At 33.7% G+C, this 19,242-nt stretch overlaps 1 protein-coding gene across 5 annotated transcripts in view; it reads right to left on the bottom strand.

Annotated features, from left to right (window-relative positions):
* LOC119644512 (anoctamin-1) overlaps positions 1-19,242 on the bottom strand; it is a 30,648-nt gene that overhangs the window by 10,097 nt on the left and 1,309 nt on the right. The window contains exons 1-3 of one of the 5 annotated variants that reach the window (XM_038044117.1): positions 18,301-18,317; positions 10,317-10,636; positions 3,776-4,356 (exon numbers count right to left, since the gene is read on the bottom strand). In XM_038044117.1, the coding sequence (XP_037900045.1) occupies positions 3,776-4,356; positions 10,317-10,329 (594 nt within the window). In that variant the 5' untranslated portion in view covers positions 10,330-10,636; positions 18,301-18,317. Of the gene's footprint in view, positions 1-3,775; positions 4,357-10,316; positions 10,857-11,342; positions 11,360-18,300; positions 18,318-19,242 lie in introns of those variants that run through there. The other 4 variants (XM_038044109.1, XM_038044101.1, XM_038044135.1 and 1 more) reach the window with 4 other exon arrangements.

Raw genomic sequence — 19,242 nt, 5'->3', positions numbered from 1 at the left:
TGCTTTCCACGCGCATTCCTTTACATGAAGGGGTCTAAAAAATAGACCAATGTGATTCAAACTCTCTACGGTTAGTTATTACGCGAAAAAATTAAACTTTTTTGCCAGAGGGTCTAGCATTAATGAAAACCTTTAAATGGAATTTAGTCCAAAAAATGTATTCGTTTGGTTCAAATTTAATCCAGTCCACCTTTTTATGGCAAATTGCTTTATGAATTTTGATTATAAAATCTTAATAATTAGATTGTTTTGCGAACTACAGCTTTACATTTGTTAGGAATGATTATAGGGAGAGAGCCCATATTATCCGAATTTCTCACATTTTTGTTCCACATAATGATTTTGAGTATTCGTCCTAGGGCCGCGATACGTTAGTGATGAAAATCGATTCAGGGTAATACGTTGCACAGATCAACAGATCGATTCAGTATAAATAAAGAGTGGATCTATCTTAGGCTCACATGCGTCTGAATAAACTTAATTTGCCGAAATTAGTGTAGACTATAGATACAAAAGATTGAAAAATATATCGTTTGTATCTGTAGTTCATAGTTCAAAGTTATGGACCAACGATAACGATCCAATTAAATTGAAGCCTCGATACGATCATTTAGGAGAGTACGGCAATCGAAATAGCCACAATGAAAAAACTTTTAACGTGCCGCCTGCTTTAATGCCTGCGAGTCCACGAAAGACGTAAGCACAGTACCTCAAATTCTTATAGAAGGCGTTATAGAACCACAAAATTCATTAAATCACTTACACCGTAACAAGCGAAATATAATCGCAATTTCAAATCAATGTAACTGTTAATTATACCTTCGCATCTTACGTAAGTTGCATAAAAAACGAGTGCTTCCTAGGCTTGATCGAAGAGTAATTTTTCCTAATTATTGGCAGCGGCTGTTTTTGAATTCAATTTCTTGACGGCAGCGGAGAGGTAAAATTACTTAAAAGAAAAATATGGAAAAAATATTGCGTTCGCGCAATGCATACATACATATGTATATGAGTACTATGTCGTTCGTTAAGGTTTACATTTTCATAGTTCTGCTATCAGTTTAGGACTAAAAGTTTCTTAGTAGCTATTAAAAATATTTATCGCAAAATCAATTAACTCTAGACTATAGAAATCGTTACCCAAGATATTAATTTCCATTAGATCTAAAAATGACTTGAGCAAACTGAAACTTTGGTAAACTTGCGAGCAATATTTCAAATATTGCGGGAGATATAAACGGACTTATGCTAACCTAAAAATATACATTTCAAGACCCAGCAAGGTTACCGCGAAACTCCAATTAAAATGCAATGAGGTAACTGCAAGTTATAATGAAAACAATAGCGGGAGGAAAAGTGTAATACAGCAAAGTAGTACAAAATACAAAGATCATTACATACTACTTAACATATCTCTCTCTGCTAGGCCCCTGAGCAGTTCAGTTGCTGATTCCCGATTAGTTGCACTAAAATTTAAAATGGCATTTTTACCTTGAAAATAATTAAAACACAACTTCCAGTACAAATCATTTAACATTTCCTACAAAAATGATCCGGGTCTGTCAAACGAGAGCTGCTACAACCGCACTATTAAGACGGGAAGTCACAGTAACAGGCTAAAGATGGGTAATTTTGACACTTGTATTGGAATGGAAGCAAAGTCAATAGGATCGTAATATACGAGGGAGTTATTAAGAGCGTACTTAAGTATTAAAGAGTAAAATAATCTTTTGGGACCCCGTGAAGCCATTCTTACGACTCATCAGAAATTTAAAGGGATTTGAGGCAAGCAAGCAAACTATAGCGAATTTGCGATAAAAAAAAATCGCTTCACCTAATTCTGCTCATTTTGCCATTCTTTGTACGTATTTTGATTGACATCAAATGATCAATGTTAAGCACGCTACACAGTTAAGTAATACAAAGCAATTTATCGCTACTACTTAACTGTTATTCGAAATTCTATTTCGGCATCTTTCAATTATTTCTGTTTTAGTTTCGAAGAATAATTAGAAAAAAACACATAGTATGATAAGAAATGGAAAAAGGATAAGTAAAAAACCACCATTTGTTTTTGGCGAAGCGCCTCTCCGCTAGCAGAGGCGCCAAATAATCTTAAAAATTGCGACATGCAAGTTGAACTCAAAATTATATGGGTAGACATCACATGGACGGATGGACAGACAAGCTTAAGTCGATCGTGAAAATGATTTTGAATCGTTCGGCATAAAAGCCGGATCTATCTTAAGCCCTTCTAGGTGTTACGTACGTTTGCACAAACTTACATACTCCGGATAAGCACTTCTAGAGGACGTAAGGACATAAATAATTGCAAAGTTTGTTTCTCTATCGTATGAAGTCTTAATATCGCTTGACACGGTTTCCGTTTATACGCTTACTTGGTTAAGTTACGTACCTACCGTGTTCACAACAACATAGAACTCTTCTGATGCCTTATATTTGTGTTAAAAAACTATTTGTAACTTTTCAACTTTCTAAACTTTTGAAGACTATAACTAATGTTCTGTGTTTAGAAGATACTTTAAGCTCGAGTTCCATCTAACTGAATGTTAAACCAACTATTTTTTCATTGTGGCCTTCCATTGCCGTTTCCTTCTTTTTTGTTTCTTTTGCTTTGAGATTAATTTTTGTCTTTTTTGCTTTAGTAAAAAGATTACAGGACGGAAATGGAATCGATTCATTCTTGGAGCAAACTCGAACATCTTTTATTAAAGCATCGCATCTAGTTGCGACGATACGACGACTCAATGAAAGATTCATTGAGATAAGACTCAAAGTGATTCGAATTTTCAAAGCCTATATCTAATTAAAAGCCTCTTCTAGTCGTTGCCATAAGTGAATAAGTGAAATTTTTGCTTGCAAGTTAAAGCCAGTGAAGGCAATAATACGTGAAGGTTTTGATGAGTTAATCGGTTGTGGGCATTTACACCAAGTAAATCATAGCATATTACCAGATAAGAGTTGCATCAGCACACTTATAAGACAACTCTCGGCTTATGCTGAAAGTCGGTTTACGGAGAACGGAACTTGATAAAAAGTACTATGTTCAGATCATAATTAAATCTTTCGATCAATCAATCAATATATCTTATCTCTAAAATATTTAAAATGATGCTTAATTTTTTCAATGAATCGATAGCATCAAGTATTGATTACATTATCATAATAATTTAAAAATCATGCAATGCCTCTCCATATTTAAATCGAATCAAATTATACGCTATAAATATATGTTTGCAGGCTTCATTTAACTAATTGCATATATAAAATTAATAAATCAAAAAAAAAAAAAGTTGAAAAAAAAAAATTGTTAAAAAAAATTGTAAAAAAAAAAATTGAAAAAAAATATTGAAAAAAAAAATTGCCATTACCCATTCCCAAAAGCTATGCAAAGCTTAATTCAAATGAAATCAATTGGAGCAGGTAAAAAGTAACAGAAGAGGGGTGGGGGTGGGGGAAGTCACAGAAAATTAGTTAAAGTGCGCAATTAAAAATGTATAGAACGAATAACATACATATGCGTAGTAAAATAATGAAGGGAGGAATTACAAGTGAAAGAAGAAGACCGAATGAATAACCGAATGGAAAACCAAATTAAAAATCAAATTAGATCAAATAGAAAACAAAAAAAAAAAAAATATATATATATGAGAACACAGTGTTTAGAGGGTTTTGAGTATTGGAAATTTGTTTTTGTTTTTGTTTTTTGTAAATAAAATTAAAGCGTTTGGAAATTTCTAGCATAAATGTTTACCCTAAATTTCCATTGGGAGTACGTAATTGGCAATTTCTTATCTTTACTAGTATTTGTGCTACTTTGTAAGAGACGTCTAGAGACCTCCGTATCGTTGGCCATATGCATTGACGTGTGATTGCCGGGCAGACCGGGTCCTCCTGCTACACCTGTTGCTCCTCCCGCTATCATCGTGCCAGCCATGTTGAGGCCATTGTAATTGGCCCGGCCATTTTGTAAGGCCATCACTTGGGCGGCTATAGCAGCATCCGTATAATCCGTATTATTTCCACTGCCGGCATTTGGACAATTCGGACTTATGTACTGATCTAACGGTGTCGAATGTCGATAATTCGTATTCCATGATGTGCGCGCTCGCTGACCATTTTCTAAACGCAAACTGCCTGTTCGTCGCGAAGGAGTGTCTTCGCCAGCTAAATCCACAGCCGAATGATAGATGGTGTTGCGTGACTGCGAAAGAGATTTACGATGAGCTGCCGCAGCAGCGGCTGCTTCCGAATCAGCCAAAGAAATGGTATCAAAATATAAACTTTCGCGATCATCCATTTCAGATTCCGGATATTCGTAGTCGTGTGTGCGTACTGAAATTACAAAAAAAAAAAAAAAAAAAAAAAAAAAAAGAAAAGAACAGAAAGAAAAAACGAAAAAAAAGAAAACAATACAAGAGATAACCTTTCATAAAGTTATTAACGGTATATGTATAATCATTTTGACGTGTTTATGTTTTTGATAAGTGAGTTAAGTTATCAGCGATTTTGATAATGCGTGTGCATGCTTTTGTATGTGCAAATGTATGTACAAATATATTATGTATATCTACGCGGTATATAGTGAGATCGAATTTAAATAATGCCTGCATTTCAATATTCAATCCATAATTGTGAGTGCATTCACCGTAGCAAATGCATTTACTCAAGTGTCAATAATTATGGTATAGGATAACAATAACAAATAATGGATGTGTGTAATTGTCAAAACTTGGTCATTTAATAATAATCTAAAAATTTAAAAAAAAAACTCATAATGATTTGTTAAAATGATTCCTATAGAGGACATACACATTACTTTACCCTTCCCGCACTGCTCTGTCAAGTTCCTGAAGTGAATGTCGGAACAGTCAGTGACTGATTAAAGCAGAAAACACAAAAGATGTAGTTGAAAAGACAAACAGCTTATGTCGTATTGCGCCTAATGAACGCAAATTTTTAGGCGAACTTTTAAAGTTTTTGCGTGCGTTGCCTGTTGACGGAGAAATCCGTGATGTTCTTGTGAAGACAAAACAAAATTCTATGGTTCACGGTTTAAGCACAACATGGCTTTAGAAAAAAAGGGAAAAATTGAACTAAAGTAAATATATTGCCATGTATTTGTTCGCTTTATTGACACAACCAAACTATCGACCTTTTGCATGTGCTTAGAGAATCATTTTGATCCTCTGCATATGAGTGAAGGCAGGAAGATCAAATTTACCACAAATACATGATAATCGATTGAGAATCCAATGCCGGAAAAGGGTTTGCAATCTGCCCACATACACACCCACTATCCGCCCAAATCCATCGGCAGGTTTTAATTTATTCGCAATTGGATGGAAAAGGTGCTAATGTGTTTTAGAATAAATGAGCAATAAATTCGGGGACCATCAGGACCTGTTTCAGGCTGATGATCGTTGATCGGTTCAGGTGATCTCGACGAAGATCTGGAATTGAAAGTTATAGATAAAGTTATAAAACAGTTATCGATTTTCTTTTCCTATTGCGGGCATGAACCGTGTCTAACTTTCAACCTTATATTCTTAATCGATCAAGGAATTGGTCTTGGCATCTCGAAAACTGCACTACATAGCGAAAAAGGGATTATAGTCATTTCAAGGCCTTTTATTTATTCATTTCAAAAATTAACTATCGACGAAAACTAAAAACTTGCGGTGGAACCATAAATAAATCCCCTTCCTAGAAGTAAGGATTGGTGTCACGTAAATGAAATCTGACTGTTTTCTTCGGTTTGTTTTTGCTTCTGTTGCGATCTATTGGATTGCTGCCATGTTTAGATGATAAATATTCTCCTGATTGGGAATTTCAGTGTATCCGTAGCCACTCTTTGGACCAAAAATTTAAATTCGACCCTGATTTTTAGTATCAATAATTTTTGTTGTAATCATTAAGAAAATGAAGACAATGTTTACTGTAACTCAAACATTCCAAGACAGTGAATGCAGTTGACAATCTCATCTGAAAACATCTGCGGAAAGCAGATGAATTCTCATAAGACATTTTACCTATAGAAACGTGGAAACGTTTATCATTGTATGGGTTCTAGTGTATGAAGTGATGTGCAGGAAAACTAAATTTTTTTTTCTTTACGAAAACAGAGACATCCTCCTCCACTAACACTGACGAGATGTAGGCGTGTCCTTTGATCGACTTGGATCATTTTTCAGTATCCACTACTCATATGCAAGAGCTTGTATTGTGTCTGTCAAATTTCAAAATGATGGCTTCATTTTTGCGGCCAGAAGAATATTACAACAAGCATTACAGAGATGTATAGACGGACATGGTTAAGTCGATTCAGAATTTAGTGCTGATCAAGAAGAATACTTTGCGGTGTGTCTGAAGTTTCCTTCTAGGCGTTGCAAACGTTTTGAGAAAATGAGCATACACCTACTTCTCAGTAATAGGTATAAAAATGTGGTTATCGGCTGTGGAAGACCTATGAGTATTACATTACATTAAGTCCTGTAGTTGATATGATGGCATGAAGAGAGTTACAACTTCGAACGGTTAATAATAAGTCATTCGCCGGATCTGTCGAAGTTTACCCTGTTTGATCATAACATTCGAGGCAGTGTTCAAAGTTTTTTGGTAGGAAGTATGTGAATTTTGACTGTATCGGTATAAAGAACAAATGAAAGATGGTTCTGTGAACTCATCAGTTATCATATATGACAAAGTACTGCGAAAAGTAAAGCAAAATGAATTTTTCATAACAAAAATTGTTTCGTTTATTTTAGCTTTGAAAGATTCTAAGAGGAAAATTCTATAAAAATCTCCCTATTAATGGGATGGATGATGATCTAATAGTAATGATAGGCTGCAATTATGAACCATCTCTTCACAGCTTTCTTACTTTAGCAGTATTGAAGCATATTAACATGACCGGGCAATTTCAAGTCTCACAGTTTCACTTATTATTGAATTTCAAGTGCGACTAAACCAATCTTTAAGTCCGTAGTTGCTATCACAGTGGGAAACCATAACAATATTTTCAGTTTGAAACTTACGAACAAATTAATCAAAACTTTTAAATGACAAAATCAATCTCTTGTCAAAACTTTTAAGTAAATTTGTTTGTTATATACTTGCTTATGCTTAAATGCTGCTTGAATTGTTCGGTTTAACCGACAGCACTTTAATAGTCTCGAAAATAAGTTCTTATTACTAAAACCACAATGCATTTACAAGTCTTTCCATAGTTATGTAGAGGCATGCACTTGAATATGTACAAAAGTCTTGTAAGAGAGTGTATTGTCTCTCTATATTCACTACTAGGTGATGGTGATATATAAGGTTTCTCATGTCATTTGAAAAGATCGAAAATGCGCATCGTGCCTTGTACTTCAGATATGTATTCTTCATCATGGTGGGAATATACGTTACGTTACGCTTGTATATTGTCCGCAAACTGGCAAACATTGCAGTATCAACATGAAAATCAACAGAGAATGACGTAGACCTCATGCAAGTGTTCTAAATTCATTAGCAATCGGGTCAACGATAGGTGAAAAAACGAAGACCACCACATTTCGTAGCAATCAATAACTTGTAGCAAATATTTATCTTGAAGCTTACACGAACACTTATCATAACTACATGTGGACTGAATGATCCGAAAGTAACCAATCATGCGTCGTGCGCTTATAACGATCATAAATGTCTGCTTGCAGGCAAACTGTCTTTCAAGGATATATATGCATGAAAGGATGATTAAAGGTCACCGCTTCTCCTATCTTTTGTACGGATTTTGAATTGACGTCGCGGGCCATCCGCGGACTATGAGTATTCGTTTAGCTTTGATACTAATGGTTCGCCTAGTACGCTTCATGGCTATTTATTTTTTGGATTAAACAGGAAAGGAAAGCTTCTAAAACGTTTCCAAATTTTTTTCTTTGCAGAGAGCCCGACCAAATCGAAGTCATTCATGGCATACTTCAGTCGGATAACTTATACTGTTGCGAAAAGCATAAAACTATTACTGACAGATAGATAGGTTATGCTTTCTCCTTTCGGAATCAGTGACATATTTGGAAAATTTTTTGTCTGAGATTGGTTCATTTGCTTAAGCTTTGATTGATTGTAGAGTCAATTTGAATTTAAGGATTCTTATCTACTTAAGCAGAGATGGATTGACCAAAATTGGATTTTCTGTCAGCAAATATCAGCGACATGACAAGAAAAAATTATTAGTTATACTTGACTTTAAGCGTCTCCCGAGCATCAGTATATATACATATATAGCTTACATTTAATATGGCCTAAAGGTGCTGTATTGGAATTCAAAGTTGAACCAAACGCAATGAAAGAAATCATTGACGTGCAAGGTGTTCTAAACCAAAACGTGATGTGTTTTCATCCTCCCATCACAGAAGGAAAAGAAGTATATTCATTTCGTCAAAACGTTCGTAACGCCTAGAATGGAATTTCAGGGATACGGCGAAGTAAATGTACTCTTGATCAACATCAAATTCTGCATCGACTTAAGTATGACCGTCCGTCCACTTGTCCAACTGTGCAGTATCCGTGGTAAACATTATCCAGCTCATACGAATTTGCAAAAAGATTTGAAAATTACCCGAAGCGGTTAAGTCTTATGCAACAAAAACTGTGTACATCTTTGCTTTCCGCGTTTTCCGTGCTTATCACGCACTCAATGTTATAGAATCTAAAAATTTTGCTTTTTTCCATTTTTCAAATAACGGTGATGGCTATAAGATATTCGGTCTCCTCCGAGTACAATTTTCTTATTCGTTACTGAAATATGACTGGTATATCGATTTTGTCGAAACGTTTGCAACGCCCAGAAGGAAGATTTAGAGACCCCACAAAGTATATATATTCTTGGTGAGCATCAAATACTGAATCGATTTATGTGTGTCCGTCTGTCCGCTTCTGTATATATCTCTTTGGCAGAAACATTGGAAGTTCATGTACACAGATTGGTATTGAAAATGAGTCAAGTCGCTCTAAGACATCATGTAAACTGAGATGAATCTTTCATAGGATAACGATGATAGGTATAACAGACTCGGTCGCAACGGGTTTCGAGAACGCCGAAAAAATTTATTTAAATGTATGTTTTTGAAAAGTGTTTAGAAATGTAAGACAAAGCCACATGTGATGCCGGATCCTTGCTGATCATAGCAATGACCTTTTAAAACAATCAAAGTCTCGACCGCAGTCTAAGTTGAACCACTAGATACTCCTAACGGTATCTTTCTTTTTTGAACTTCTTAAAAAAAGAACTAAGCGGACAATGGCATTGAACATTGAGAGCAAATGAGGTAAATGGCAAACTATATCAACATGCCACCACATCGTACGACACACTATTTCGTCTCCTCTTTCTTTAATCGTCATCACGGCCTTTGAAATAACGTATCACTGCCACCTTCTGAAACCTTCTTACTCTATATATATATATAAGTCTTACTAAGTAATATCGTGCTTGCACGTATAGCAGACATCCTCTACGAATCACAAGAGTTTTATTTTATTATGCAAATTCATATGGAATAGCTAGCTCATTACACTTAACGTAGCCAAAGTATGTTTGCATAATATATCAAAAGAAAAATTGGTCGCCATTAATGGTAGGTACTCATAAGCCATTGCTTGATTGGCGATCGATATCGAATATTCATGACACGACGAGCACAATTTGATTTCTTTTTATGCTAAATTATGCGAACATAAATTAAAAAAACTCTTACTAAGTTTACTCGAGTATTCATTAATTCAGAATTAAAGCAAACACTTTCACTGGTTTAAAAATAGTCTGCAGTTAAAGCTAAACCTTATTATTTAAATGAATGACGTGTTATTCTACTATGATCGATTATCTATCTACCATATTAGTAATGTACGAGTGTATATCTAAGTATTAATTCAATCCTATCATGCATATTAAAAACCATATATGCAGTAGATACACATATTCAAGTGTTTGTGTATATATGCTTTGAAAAAAGTACCGGGAATGGGTTTTTAAAAACGAATTCGTAAGATTCGTGTAAAATATTCTTTCAGATATGGCTTAAGAGTATTTTTTTTTTTTTTTTTTTTTTTTTTTTTTTAATGTAATAATAAGCAGTTCCCGGTATTTTTTGATAAATCATCTATATCTATTTATAAAAATAAGCGAAGAGAATTAAAGTAAAAAATATGTTAAATAATTTGTGTATAAAGTGGATTTAGGTGAGGTGAGGCGCAAAAAGTGATTGCATTTATGGTGAGAGGAGAATAATAAAATTCTATTTATTTACCAGCGGTATACATCTTCTTGATCGCTTTTTAATAAAGTATTTATAATGATTTAAAGTTAATTGATAATAGATTTGAAAGGGAAGAGAACAAGCAGAAGCAGTAGCTAAGTGAAACCAGTCGTAGGTTTGTTTTTCTTTTTAACTTTTACATAAACGAACATTGAAATTTTTAGTTTTTATTTTGAAATTCATTGCTTTGGGAATAAAATTTTGAACTCGCTGCTCGTATTGTTGCTGTCCGTTCATAATGAGCCAATTAAATGGAAGCTGTTGATGATGTACTTCACCGTTACCGGACACCATGCGTACGTTTAATTTAACTAATATACATATAAAGAGACAACAAACGGAAATTGTTAAAATACACGCACACTGCACACAAACAATCATACAAATTATACGAGAACACATTTACTATTGACATATATATCATAGAGAGGTAGTGTACGAAAGCGCGTAAATAAATTCATCTTAAATTCTGCACCAATACACAGCAATATTCGAATCAACAATATATATGTATATAAATATATATATATATATATATATATATATATATATAAATATTTATAATATAATAAATATATATATATTTATATACATATATTTATATATACATATATACATATATGTAAATATTCGCCAATTCAAAGTTTAAAGTCTATATCGTTTTTGTTGTTGCTGCTGTTTTAATTGATTTAAAATAGGTTAACATTCTATAAACTTAATCGAGAATTTCATCTGTTATCTCAGTTATATGAAATTAGATATAAACTTGAAGAAAAAATATCTTTAATAATCTTGGGATTTTTTTCTTTTTTTTTTTTTTTCTTGCTTTTTCATTTCTTTGCCACGTTAGAGAGAAATTTATATTAATTGTTTCAAGTATACATTTAAGCGAACTTTTCTTCATTCATTTATTTATTTATTTATTTGTTTTCTTTTTTTTCTTTTTTTCTTTTTTAATTTTTTTTTTTTTTTCTTGTTTAATGTTAAGACGACCGTAAGAAATATTTATTAATGTACTCTTGTCCGTTTTGTGTTGTTTAGATTATGATACTGATCAATACAAATTAAAAACACCAACCGAAAATGCTTTGAATTGCTTACGAGCTCCACGCTACTACCCACTAACAACAAATACTATTTAACAAACATGCCTATGTAATAAAAAAATATATATATCGCGAACCATTTACTGTTACGTGTTAGTGTATTAAAAGGAAGAGAGAGTAAATATGGCAAATATGATGGAGAGTTAGCTGTATAGTCAGAGTCAATTCAATGCTTGAGCATTTATGCCGGCGCGACCTTCAATTTTATATACATATATACATATATACATATATATATATATATGACGATCCATTTCAATGATCCCCAGTTTTCTATATTAGCTTCTCTTTTTATATGGGTGTTTAACTTTGTAATCCAATGGCGTGACGTCATGGATAAACATTTTGCTTTGATTAGATTTTTCAAAGTTAAAAATGTTAGATTCTCTCTCATCATAAATAACTATCTCTAGACTGTTTGTTATTGCATACCATATATAGTTATTATAGGTTAGAACAGTGGCAACGAAAACTCTTCGTCCAAACAGAAAACAATATGTTTAGCTAAAATAATTTCTTAAATTTTCCGATTCGAAGAGACTTGAAAATCAAATTTTTTGTACTATCTTACAAAATACGTTGTGTCATTATATAGGCCTTGAAACTTTAATTGTAATAGTAACTATATCGCAAAACAACGTATTTTATATGTCAGAAAGTATCCAATTTGTCAATAATTATGGTCCAAACTCGAATCGACCTTCCCTTCGATCTTTCGGTTCTTTCGCCAACACATACACAAGTGAATTTCTCTCATTTATCCCCAGAATGATCACAAACCGAGAAAATTTAATGAATTAATTACTTTTAAGAAAGTGGCGTATTCGTCGAATGGCTGATCATCGTCAAGAATCTCGTCTGCAGATGGGATATATTATTGATCCCTCGCGCTCCGGTGTAAGTCAATCGATACTTTCTCACAAGCCACTCAGCTATTCTCTTATCGGTTCTATTATAACGAAATTAAATCGGTGGCTTTACAGGAACGATTTACTCGGAAGATGCGAGCTCCGACAAGAAATCATATAAAAAATTTGGAAGCAAATGGAAGCAGTTGTAAACTATTTGATGAGGCGGGTGTTCGGTAAAGTGTTGCTCAGTACTGCCATCGCCACATTTCAAAATCGCCCGTATATCGCATAACACCTCACCGCTTTACCCAACTTTGGAATAATTTACTAGCTTCACTTAACTTACGAAAGTCTTTCTCGTCGTTCTAGATGTTTTGATTATCAAATCAAGCAACCGTACACACAACCTATTTCCGCTCTCTTCCCCGCTCAAGCTATTGCAAAGTGATTCCCGAATAAATGATGAAAGAAATAAAAGAGAAAAAAACTTGAAAAACCAAAGGACTTGTAAACGAAAATAGGGCATGGCCCAAACCTTTTTTTTATCGTAAATTTAAGTTAGTTAAATCTGTGTTAAATAATTGAAAATACGTTTAGTCTGTCCATTTTTCCCTTCCTTCCTTATATTTTCTTATTTATGTAAATCGCTCGCTAGCAGATATGAGAAATATGTTGAAATATTTTTAAATAAAAATGCCAGGTGAACTCAACTCCTATGCGACGCTAATAAAATAGATTATCAGCAAAAAGTTGTTCCCTCTTTGAAAATTTCATATCGAAAAGTACGAGTAAAAGAGAGGAAAATATGATGATGAGATGATATTGATGAGATACTCCCTCAATACTTCCTCTTTTCTAAGAAATGCATATTGAATAGCATCCCAGTATAAATCATAGGAATACGTTCATCCTACAAATAAAACTATTAAGGATTCCCAATATATTTAAAGTGTCCTAATAGTGATAGCGCCCAAAAGACGTCTGATGCCGTTCTGAACTCCATTTATAAGAACATTGTTAAGGATTATATTGACAGTTAAAAATTTGTGTCTGGTAACTCCAAATACCAAGTAAGACCTCAGCATTTCTCGTCATGCAGGTAATAAAAGTCTTCAAAAGTATTGGTATCATTGAACGACTACGGATGAAAGAACATTGAATTGTTGTGCATCCTAACTATAAGCTTATCTGATAGTTTACGTCATCATCGTCTACATATAAATTTAATATCAAAGGTTACGAACGATATTTTTAGAATGAAAAGTGGAAAATGAAAATAAAAATATTCGTTGTAGGCCAACGTCGTCTCTCTTTACTACTTCACTTAACATTAACACTTTATAGGTTTCGCAAATTTCACATTCACATTTACTTATCTTGAACTTGAAATAAATAGACCATTTTAATCGTTATAGACTTTCTTTCTTCTTCATGAAAGAGATGGAAAAATTTTCATATATCAATAATCTCCGCACGTCAGAAGCAAAAAGAAATTTTATCTGCTATTAAAAGAAAAAAACGAAAACAGAAACTGTATTAAAACGAAATTGAAACCTTATTTAAAAATTCAATTGAAGAAAGACATGAAACTCTACACTTTTTCTGATTTGATAGAAAATTTAATAGCTAAGTACTTCCCAAACTTTTCTCATCTGCATTTAAAAGAAGTTTTCCATTGGTGGGGTTGTCGCCGATCCATGCAAGAAAGAGAATTTGTTTTTTTTTTTGCAAACTTTGAGTTCTCTAACATTTCGTGGAACGATTTGATAAGAAACTCAAAGTACGCCTCTCATCTTGCAATGATCTCATCACATCATCTAAATGTTTTTTCCTGCAGCGTCGTTCAGAAATCTGTCAACAGTTATTAGCCGCTAACGCTTACATTCACCGAATGTGGTGGGCGGGGCAGCAAATCGAACTTTCGTTTTTGCAATTTTACAATTGGGATTTTTATTCCACTATGAACAAACGGGACACGCTACGTACGATTAATTATCTCATTTCGGTATTCTGAGCAACATCATAGAGAGTACACAATCCATAAACAATTTCTTCGTTTGCGATTTGCGTGCCTTGGGAATCTTAATTTTATTGCAGTACTTTATTGTGAGTATTCCTTCAGTTCCTTCGAAAATTGATAGAACGTACAAAAAGATATCATAAGAACACACGATCACAACGCAAGAATGTACCTCTAAATCAATTAATTCAACAGACGACAAAACATGTTTATGGACAAGTGCTATCATCCTTATGTACAAGTTGAAAAATTTCCACCCAGTCTACGTGTATTCTTAATCTAATGTTTGTGTGTCTTTTGGTTGAAATCATGATGTGTTAGTGTAAAATTGACAGAGAAAGAGAGAGCAAGAGAGAGAGAGAGAGGTGCTTTTTTAAAAATTTCAAACTAAAATTTAAATAAGTCAATTAGATCGCGCGAATGCGCACTTGAATGCAGTCTTCAGTTCCTGCAATTATTTAATATCACAAATAAAGTGTTGGAGGAATAATGTCGAACATCATATATATATAATACTTTGTTTTCTTTAGAAAAACGATATATGATCATGACTTTATGGGGCAATTAAATGTCGCATATTATTCACCCTGAAGAGATGGAATATGTTAAGCTTGTGAAAGAAATTCTTCAAAGCTTTATCGGAGATCGAACACATAAGCTAGAAGGGACGATTGTTTAAAGATTTAATCGTCTCAAGTCATATATAATTTACTTGTCAAGAATTTCTTTCGAAGCATGCTTTCGAAGAATACATCGTAAAACTAGCGCGGCATTCGTAAAACCATCGTTGAAATAGTTGAAAATCGGTTGGCGTTTATAGTTTCTTTAAACATGCGATGAATGGACGAAAATGAAAAAAATTTCAAAATTTACAAATTCGATGATCATTTATGGAACAGTCTTGGGTATCTATTAGCTTTTTCTATACATTCTTTTCTACGAGCCCTGCTACCAGTACTTTGACTTTCATTACTGCTTATGAGATAATTTCTTTGAAATCCTTTTCATGATACACATATTTATTCTTCATTTTTAACATGATTTCAGTTGAAGTTGCGGAAATACCTAAAAAGACTTAAATAATAATCAGTTCAGCGTGAATGCACTAGCGTAACGACTCTGTAGAGTAGAGTGGAGCAAGTGATTAGGGCTCGAGGGATAATGTTAAGAAACCCTGCAATAATTGTGTTCTTGTTTTTCTAAAGTCATTTAACAGTTCACAAAAAAAAAACCCCAAGTGTTACACGCTTTTGCCGTTACCTTACCCGTACCCAAATACGTTTTTGTATGATAATCCGTAACTTAAAGAAATTTCTCTCAGTTTCCTTAATGTTAGCGAAAAGCATATCTAAATGCATTGAAAGTAAATGTTTATTTTTAAAGGATATAAAGTCATTTCGGTCTCTTTTATAAATTCGTGTGTATTAAAATATTTACAAATGTAAACATTACACGTACATATGTATATAAAAATCTATATGAATGAAGATTAGCTACTTCACGTTATGTGTTCTATGTATATAAACGGGTCGGAATTAGTCTTTTGATTGCGTTGAATTGACGCACCCTCAAGAGTTTGAAGGTTCGCCTCTATTCATATCTAGTCTAATATAAAGCAAAAGTACATAAAAATACTATATTGACTGCACAGTTAACTATACATCTATATATAACACAAGGCTTTCGCAATTCTCACGTAAAAAGCACGATATTAATGCGGCATGCTTATAATAGACGCTTTATAAGGTACACAAGAGCAAGATTTATTTATTATATGCGATATGTCTATGATCGTTTGCCACTACAGTAAGCGTCTATACATTTTTTCATTGCATTGACTAAGGACGACGAATTGCTAAGTTCATCATTTCGATTGTGAAATCCATACGTATATATATATTTTAATTTATATCTACATCAATATCTCATACGCGTCTATAAAGTATTGACCCAATTTACAGATGCATGCTTATAGAGTCGATCCTTTACCGTATTCGAAATCTTAAGCTTCAAAAGAATTGAGATAAGCATCGTGAACTTGAGACTTAGGTTAATAGCGACAGATTAATTTAGGTTGAATGTCAACCCTTAGCCATTCATTGCCCAATCATGAAAAAAAACTATGTTTCTGACAAGACGCAAGAAGAAAAATAGTGTCAATCGGTGGGGATAACTTAGGCGATATTTTATCATAAGAAGAAAGTGAATATCAATTGAAAATTCCACGTGAAATTGTTCCGAAGAGTGAGAAATGCAAAACTTGCCTGAAAGAAGAAAATGCAGCGCGAAGTTCCTAAACGAAGTTCCGGTGGAAAAAAAGGCCACTGTTTTCGATTACGATGTTACTGAAAGCAGCATTTGATGCGCGTAAAAAGCATTTTTTTTTTCTTTAGCTATATACGTGCGATCCACATAAGATGCTTTCCTTGGGAGGTTTACTTTATAATACAATTCTAGTTTAAATTTGTTCGCCCCTTTTTTAAAGTGAACTTCAATCGTTTTTCCCCTTTTGGATTTTCACATTTTTATTAAAAATATTGGATCGCAGAGATTTGTCAATCTTTATTAAAGATTCCCTTATTTCATATAATTTCTACGAACACTAATCAAGAGTACTCACAACACGTAAAGTGCAAAATTAAATTAAGCAACTACGTGAATAACTTTTGATAAGTGTTGATAGTCTTACATGAATGAATTTGCTGAGCTGCAACTGATAAAGTTGAAAGAAGAAAAATGCTGTTTACCATTAGCTTTCTTAAAGCACATATATCCCATTTTGAAGGTACTCTGCAGCTTTTCCAGGAAAGAATTTGTTTATGGCAAATAAATATCAAGTGAGAAGAAGATATCTCAGCTAAATACAGCGATTAGCGTAGGACGTCTACTTTCACGCAGGAAAATTTGGACCTGGCTTGCTGCATATTACATTACAATAACACAGAGAAGTACGTCATCTACGTCAACGGAAAACGACAAGCTAGCAATAAACTGGAAAATATGCGAAGCGATTCATTATAGATGACAATTGTGTCTGCTCTGACAACAACTGCGACGACGGCCACTTCTACAAGTAACAGCTGTAACAACTTATGCCGATGCGGAAGCAAAGACTGGGAGAATTGCAAGATCCAGAACACATGGTAAAGTTACCAAAATTGAAATTGATTTGAATTTTCCTGTATTTGAAATACAATATACGTTATCAGTCTAAGAAGGGGCCAGCTATGTTAGAAATGTTTCTCTGGTAATGGCTTCATATAAAATTACTAAACATTGCGTCGCGCAGTTCTTACACATGACATACATAGAAAGTAATAAAGTGAGAATTGCTGAATAAACTCTCACTATATCACAAATTTCTAGGATCGGTCTTGCAATAGCTAAACGAGTTCAGCGATTTTTTATCAATGCAGAAGGAGTTCTGCCTTTGATGATCAGTTTCAGATAGTAGTCTCCAACAACGGGTTTGTTAATTTGGAGTCACTCACGCAGATACACTCAACACAGGGCATGGTCTTGCTACCTGTTTTGATTGATGTTAATTCCTCACCTAATCTGCACGTTACGATTCAGTGGTACTTTCCTGCGATTTAAGTAGAGAAAGAAACGCTGAGGTAAATGGTGCTATTCTTGCACATAGCTCGACATATTTCGAACTAAAAATGAATATATTCATAATTTAAAAGATCATAGGGCATATATTAGGCGGCACTGTTAGTAAAAACTTTTTACAATTCCCTTAGCAATATCGCCCCAACAACAGCTATGAATATATAATTAGGGTTTTGTTGTGTCGCTTTCACCATTGGTGGACACAAGTTTCTTAAAACCGCTTACAATACTTTAAAATGTTCATGAGAAACACCGAGAAGCATACGTAAATTTTTATTGATCCTTTTGTGTATTTATTTGCCAGAGGCTTTGACTGCAAAATTCACAATACGGAGTTTAGACTTTGCATTACAGATGTCAAGTGTACAAAATTGTTTACATACGTTCTAAAAATTACAAAGTTGAAAGACTTTTGAGGAAAAATGAAAACATAAATCTGCGATTGCGGTCCCCGTCATCCCGATTTCACTTAAAATTCTCTTAAAACTTTTGAAAGATTTACTTAAGTTGAACGGTATCCAATATTCGCCTTTAGACGAATGTATTTTTCTTGTTCTTTTTTATTTTTAATTTTCGATTTTTATTAACGACTTTTACACGATAGCCTTTATGGGCTCTTTAGAAAGTGTTGTGCCAGTGGGTGTAATGTCTAGTGTTCATATTTATAATCTATATACACGCAGTGAGCAAAAGTGCGATAGTGGATTAATTTAGCACTTCAATTGTTGCCAAAGCTGTAGAAAATTTTTTAAAAGCATGTTAGAAGCGTTGTTAGTAATTTTATTAAAATTTTAAATGTCATTATATCCCTAGGAATTCATAATGTAATTTGAAATTATCATACAATCCCAAGTAGTTGAAGGGAAAAATTGAAAGAAGGTAAATTTTTGTATTTATTAGGTGCTTGCATATATTTTGATCGGCGACTATTGATGAAAATGATTAAATATATTGTCTTTTGCGTCTCTTTATCGTACATTAATAGAAAACGAATGTGTTTGGACGCATTCTAAGAAAATATTTATCGAAACGCATGACATATACATATTTTATATAAATATTGAATAGGTAGAGACAATTAGTGTGCTTTCGACGCATTCTCTTGGATTATTTCTAACAAGGCGAATAAGTTTCACAAGTTCATGAGAAGCCATGAGCCATGAGCGAATTCAAGCGAACGCAACTCTCTAAGGCAATTTTGATCTTTAAAATGCCTCTCGATCGATTGACTAGACCTGTTATTCGATTCTCCTCGAACTTTGGAAGCGAGTGCAGAGATCGGGGCTATAACTTGCATTTTATATGGTTCGAGACATTTGTAACTG

The sequence above is a fragment of the Glossina fuscipes genome, unplaced genomic scaffold, assembly GCF_014805625.2.
Source record: "Glossina fuscipes isolate IAEA_lab_2018 unplaced genomic scaffold, Yale_Gfus_2 0, whole genome shotgun sequence".
Classification (NCBI taxonomy): domain Eukaryota; kingdom Metazoa; phylum Arthropoda; class Insecta; order Diptera; family Glossinidae; genus Glossina; species Glossina fuscipes.
Note: the sequence above shows the minus strand (reverse complement) of the source record. Positions and strands in the feature narration are given on the sequence as shown.